This window comes from Beta vulgaris, chromosome 4 (genome assembly GCF_026745355.1).
Source record: "Beta vulgaris subsp. vulgaris cultivar EL10 chromosome 4, EL10.2, whole genome shotgun sequence".
NCBI classification, from domain to species: domain Eukaryota; kingdom Viridiplantae; phylum Streptophyta; class Magnoliopsida; order Caryophyllales; family Amaranthaceae; genus Beta; species Beta vulgaris.
In genome coordinates this window covers 350,632-357,421 of record NC_079205.1, presented here as the reverse complement: position 1 = coordinate 357,421, position 6,790 = coordinate 350,632, and the positions used below count along the sequence as shown (strand labels likewise).

The 6,790-nt window shown below is 36.2% G+C and overlaps 1 protein-coding gene across 1 annotated transcript; it reads left to right on the top strand.

Annotated features, from left to right (window-relative positions):
- Window positions 1-2,049: 2,049 nt before the first annotated feature.
- Window positions 2,050-6,790, top strand: LOC104891997 (protein transport protein SFT2). Its single transcript, XM_010677799.4, has 4 exons — window positions 2,050-2,482; window positions 5,697-5,964; window positions 6,061-6,165; window positions 6,494-6,790. Exons 1-4 carry the CDS (start codon window positions 2,274-2,276, stop codon window positions 6,602-6,604), a joined length of 693 nt encoding a protein of 230 aa, XP_010676101.1. The 5' UTR covers window positions 2,050-2,273; the 3' UTR covers window positions 6,605-6,790.

Sequence of the window (6,790 nt, the reverse complement as noted above, 5' to 3'; positions counted from 1 at the left end):
GCGAAAATACATACTATTGATCCCGTCCGTTAATAGATTTCTCATTTCTCGAACAGTATATGTTGGGTATAGTAAATATTTTTAATTATATGTTGAAAGTTGTAAACCGAAGATCGATTAAAAGGTGGATGGAGTACATTTTTAGCAAATGATATTTTGGATAATTTCTTCTTTATAAACAACTTTATATATGTCACTTTTTTGCAACAATTTATTTTGAAACTTACAACCTAAAGTAAATTTTTTGGTGAGATGAAACCTGACTAACCCAATTTCCGGTATTGACTTCCTTTTTTCTGTCGTTGACCATTGCTTTCTTTTGGTTACACTAGTCTTATATACTCTTATATGCACGCATGGTGCACGAAAGCATATAAGAAGAATTGTCTTTGCATTTTGTTTTCCCAAAAAATTATTGTTCACTTTAAATATGATTTTTTTTCTTCTTGTTTTCATTTAGATGAAGTGGAGGTGATCAAGATGGGCCCAGCTCATAAATAGGCAAGTTTTGGACACATTTTTTGGCCCGTGCTTTAGACCCGACCCGGTTCTTGGGCAAAAAATGAGCAAAGGATGACCTAGATATGAGAAATTAGGCTATATTTTGGCCCGACTCAAAAATGGCCCGAAATATAGGGTTGTGTCGCGGAAAATTCGGCTCGTGGCCTTGGTCCGAAATGGACCACTTTTTTTGGCCAAAGCCTGCCTGAACCATGATCAAATATAAGATGAAGAGCATGTTTGACAAAACGAGCGGTTCTAATAGTTGTTAGCTAGTTGGTGGGGGTAGCTGCTAAATGTCTACTAGTATCTGTTAGCGATTAAAGTAGTTTTTAATTATAATTTCATATATTCGTCCAATACTTAAATTGAACATTTATTTTTTCAAAAAACTTACCCAAAGAGGAGTATACGGCTTTTTTAGTTAAAATAGATGTATAAATTCATGATAATATTCAACCCTCAAAAAATTTATACTACCTATTTTAAATAAAATGCTTGTAGAATGAGGAGTATTAAATATTGTGAAATATTAATTATATCTTATCTTTAAAATAAATATTTAAATCACATATTTGCTATTGTAAAGAAAAGAAAATATATTGCCATAAAATAAAACAATTAATAAAACAGTAAAATGAAATAGAGATAAAAAACATTGGTTAATAATTCCACCTTATGATATTAATTATATAGTGTTGATTTGCCTTATCTACCTCCATAATCTATTCCAACTAACACCCGCTATTACAACCACTATTTTACCAAACACTCATATATTTCTTAAGTAGCGTTTTGATATTGTTTAACCGCTACTTAAAACGCTAGTGCCAAATAAGGCAGAAGCATTTTATTTATCCCTCTACTTCTTTTTTCCTTTTCTATTTTCTAATGTTCCCTATACATTGTCATATATAATAAAGATTTCTTTTATTTGATTTTCCTAAAACTTTATAACTCTAGCTAAACATAAAGGTGCATCCTCTCTATCTTCCTCACTCTATTATATACTTAGATTGTTAACACACTATTACATATAGCATGATGCGCACATGCACATGAATATAAAATCAAATGAACATATGTACATAGATAATAAGTCAAATGAACATATATACATCTTCAGTTTGGTATATGTTCATTAGTATAGGTCTATTTGTGTGCATAATATAATCCTTTCTTTTTTTTGGTGAACAACCAAGGTATCTACAATCGATAGCAGTGACTGATCCCCTCGCCTCAGGTGCTCCACTCAAGGGTAAAGGGCTAACCAAGAATCTCTTTCCATCCCCAAAGGTTGAGGATCGAATCTCTTACCAATTGGTTAAGGGACAAAGTGAGCATATGAGCAACCACCAATACCACTTATGTTCATCGTGAGTATGATTCTGTTCCTACAAACGTATGTATGTACTAATTTGAACCATCTATATTGATTTCTCCTACAAACGTGTGTATGTACTAATTTTGACCGTCTATATTGATATCAAATTAATGAACTAATTAAACTTTTAGAAAATATTACTGCTTAGATCACCACGGTTGTTACTTGGTGAGTTGGTGTTTCCTTTGATTGTAATCGAACTCTGAGAAAAGCAGTGGGAAAAAACAACGAACCACTCTTGGTGTGTAAATGTGTATCTGAAGCTAAACAAAGCTCTCAATCCATCTAGTATTCTTTTCATTCGATCTTCTTCTTCATTTTCATCTTCATCTTCATCTTCATCTTCAGTTGTTGTTCCATTTCAAAGAGGTAGATAGAGGAGAGAGAAATGAAAGCAGCACAAACATGGTTTACTGGCACCGACGAATCGGCGCAAACTTCAACGAAACCATCGACATCCTCCTTGTTAGCTGATTGGAACTCTTACGCTGCTACTCAAGATTCTCAAACTTCCGCCGATTTCTCTTCCACTTTAGGTTTCGATATTGAATCCGCCGTCAGATCCGCCAACGACACCGTTTCTGGCACTTTCGGCGTGTATGTTTTTTTACTCCTTACTCTACCTAATTTCAGTTTCTAGGGTTTTTCAGCTAAGTTTTTCAATTCCTACATAATTATGCACTTGATCATGTATCCTATATTCCTATTCCTAGGTGTCGTTAATTTGTGCAATTATTGTTTCTAATGATTGATTTGCTTTATACTCGACTTAATTATTTATAGGATGCTTAAAAGTTTATCAATTCTGGTATAATTAGTGTTTCTTGTGCCTTAGTGCTTGCTTCTTTCTTTCTGCTAGAGGTATAAATCACTGAAATCAAGCTTGTGTATTGTCTATCTTGTTGTTGTTCTATCTCATTTAACCCATATTACCTCTAGCTTAGATTTGAATATGAAGGAAACCTCTGAAATCTGAATATTGTTCGATCTTAGCTCGTTTTCTGATTCTTAGTGCTTCATTAGTTTTTCAAATGAGCTTATGTATGTGCTTTCATCTTTTGTGGATCATTTAGCTAAATCAAATTGATAGTTTATATTATTTTATCTTTGGGCTTGCCAAATTTGGAGGACTTGTCGGCAAAAGATGGCAGAGTTCTTTATGGCTTCACAGGAACTTAGAACATGCTGTCAAATTGATGTTTTGTAGAGAAAGGAAGAATAATCTACTTTTAGCACATTTTATGAAATGCAGTTCTTGCCAATGCTCAGATTAAATGATGGGCAGATTGCTCATCAATGATATTTGCTGCTGGCTTGCTGCTAGGCTTTCGCTAGGATGAGGTGATACCAATATAGTCATCATGTGACTCACAATTTTTTGTTGATGATATTTGGGTTTGAGAACGCCTAAAATGTTTTTTATGTGCCTTGAAGTAATCTTTATTGACCCTTATGTCTTGAGAAGGCTGTATAGAGCTTTTTAGATGTAGGATACTTCTGTCGTTCCTTAATAGACTTCTCATTTTCTTTTTGCAAAGTCAAATGTTGTAACCTTTGACTAAAATTTCTCATCAATAAATAATAGAAAATATAGTCATTTGTCATCTTGTTATAATTGCCTTAATGTGTACATTCAATGTATCAGCTTCTTATATTTTAAGTAATACATACTTGAAGATATGAACGGTTAAATACATGTTTAGGAGACCGTGCAAAAAGGAAATAGGTTGTCTATTAAGGACAAAGTTAGTACCATATTGAAAGTGCCTTCTTAAAACAACCTTGCTAATGTTGTGTAAATCTGAATTTCACGAATCATGGTTCCCTTGCTCAGAGCTTTGTTTGATGAGTTGAGGTAGTGAATGATGTATTATTGTATAGAGGTGGTAATTGATTTGAGTTGCTCGCAAAGTTGGTCAAATCTCGATTCGAGATCTTGGCGAGTCAATTGAAGCAAGACCCAACTGGATTTTGTAAGCTCATGAATAATATTTTGATCCTTAGGTTTATTTCAAATTTAATAAATAGTGAGTTGATTTTGCTAGAATATAAATCAAGTTGGTAAGTAGCAAGTGGGTAACTCACTTAAACTCACAAAAGATAAGATATATAGTGAGGCCAATGAGACTCGAAGTATAGCTTAATGAGCTTGAGTTAAGCCAGAGAATATCGAGCTTAGCAAATACCAAGCATGAATCAAGTTGAGCAGGCTTTGCTTGTGTTTGACTCACTCATTTAGCACCCCTAGACCCTAGTATGGTATGATAGGCATAAAGCTCGGCCAAGTTTTGATCGAAAATTTTGTGTGGAGAAGGCAATGAGTTTCTTACTACCTATACAGTCCTTAACTCCTTGTGCATAGGTGTTCCAACTCAAGCATTTTGTAGGGGAGAACTCGATTCCAGTGCTTGTTTTCGAGGTGTATTACATGAGCCTTTTGTTGCCCCCACATTGTTAGGCATTAGAACTTGGCTTGACTATCCAACACAAGTTTGGCCATCCAGCAAAATTTGCCTTGTTAACTGTTTGATATTTTGTTCTCCAAACGTATCAATGACAATAAGTCAATAATAGGCAATTGGGTGATCTATGCCTTGCTTTGTGTGACCCCTTTCTGCATTTGTGGCTTTCCCTAGAAACATGACTAGTTGCGTATTAATTCTGGTGGTTTTAAAGATACCCCCAGCCAGTAACCCTGACTGCACGTTCCAAGTTGGCATGTATGCTTGGAGTGTCTAAGAAAGTATTTGAGGAAATTTTGCCTAAGACTAGTGACGTGTGATGGCAAGTGTAAGTGTGTGTGTTTGAGAGAGAGAGAGAGAGAGAGAGAGAGAGAGAGAGAGAGAGAGAGAGAGAGTGAATGAGGGTAAGTGTCTTATAACAATAATACTTATTACTTCTTTTTGTTTGTGGGGGTGGGTGTTGGTGGTGTAGTTGGGTTGAAGCTGTCACTAAGCATCTTTTGGGGGGGGGGGGGGAGATGATTTCATGTGGATCTAGAGTGGTGACCCGTTGCTTTCACAGATTTTATATGGGTAAACACCTGTTGATTGGTGGCTGTTTGTCTCACAATCTTCATTGTAGTAGAAATTCACATAATAGAGCACTGGATGATGTGGCCCTATTGGAGTTCCTAGGCTCTAGTGTTTTTTAACTGTAAATAATTGTTTTTTCTGATTCAGCAGCCTACTTTTCCTGTATATCCTTCATCATGTACTCATCCTAAACCATCGTGGCTACAGTTTTCCATATCTCCAATTTTGTTTGGAAGGCTAAGGTTTTATGAGGCTGAAGGCCTTTATGAGGAAAATAGTTTTGGATATGTAGTAGCTTACAAGTACCTTGTCTCCTAATGTTTGTATCACGTGCTTTAGACTTGCAGAATCTGACTCCACTCTTCTTTCTAGCTGAGGTGGTTAGTGCTTTGTGCGAGCTTTTTAGGTAAAAGGAGAGCTTTGGTTATATCCTGCTACTTTTTTGATGGGTCACTTGAGGTGAGTGGCTAGAGCATAATGAAGTATCTTTTGTAATAAGGCTAGTGGGGGTAGAGTTGTTATCGGATCTAGCCTTTGTGGTCTGTGGCGCCAGGTGTTTTTCCCTACATATCTGCTTCTAGATTATCCAGACTCCGGCTTGATTCACATTCATGCTCTGTTGTACTTCCTTTCTTTGTTTTTGAGGAGGATATCTAGTCTTCTAGTGTAAATTAGTTTTCCCACCTTCATAAAGAACATTTCTCATATCTACAAAAACATCTAATGATTTACGGTGTGCTAATTCTTTGTTCTTTTTTCGGTATATGCCTCACCAGGGTTTCTAAAGGGGTGAGAGAGTTGCCAGGGAACCTGCAGACTGCCACTAGTAATGTACCCACAGGAAAAGCTCTTATGTATTTTGGTTTACTACTAGCAAGTGGGGTATTCTTTGTCTTCATAGCTTTCACCATGTTCCTTCCGGTGATGGTACTGATGCCTCAAAAGTTTGCTATATGCTTCACCCTTGGGTGTGGGTTCATCGTCGGGTCATTTTTCGCACTGAGGGGCCCATCTAATCAGCTAGCTCATATGTCTTCGAAAGAGGTACCTTCTTCAGATTTTGAATTGGGTCATTGGTTTTCTCTGTCTCATAACCCCTCAATTTCTTGCTGATAATGTTATTTTTGCTCTCTTTTCCAGAGACTTCCCTTCTCATTGGCAATACTTGGTTGTATGTTTGGTACAATCTATGTGTCCATGGTGATGCACAGCTACATTCTATCTGTTCTTTTCTCTGTGCTACAGGTATACTACTGAGCGATGTGCTTTTTCTAACGATACTAGTTTTACCCATTTTTATGTTTTCTAGTGACAAACACCAAATGGTTTGGTAGTGAACAAGAATGGATGTAGAGGGTACATCTGTACATGTGTCTTTTCACAACCTTGCCAAACAATTGGTGTTTAGATGCAATTCTTTCTGTTTCTGATAATGTTCACCATTTATCATGACTGTCTGACTGTAGTGACTGGTATATGTAAGCTTCTAGTATCGTAGCATGCACTTGTCTCTAGAAAGTGTTTAAAGCATCACATCTGATTGGAACTTGCCATATCTTGTTAATTCTGGCAGGTATTTGCGCTGACATACTACGCTATTTCTTACTTTCCTGGCGGATCTACTGGGATGAAATTTCTCACTTCTGCTCTGACTTCATCAGTAACTAGATTATTTGGGAGGTGACATTCCTCAAGTTGCCTGCTTGTGTAATTGTGGAAATGCTTTTTTCTCCTAATCAAACTCCTTGATTCTGCTTGGTAATTGGAGAACGGTATATTTTGAGGATTTTTTCTTTACAATTTTTTTCTTTTAATCTTTTACTGTGTAGCGCTTATTCCCCAGTTAATAGTGAGCTAAAATTCTTTTGCA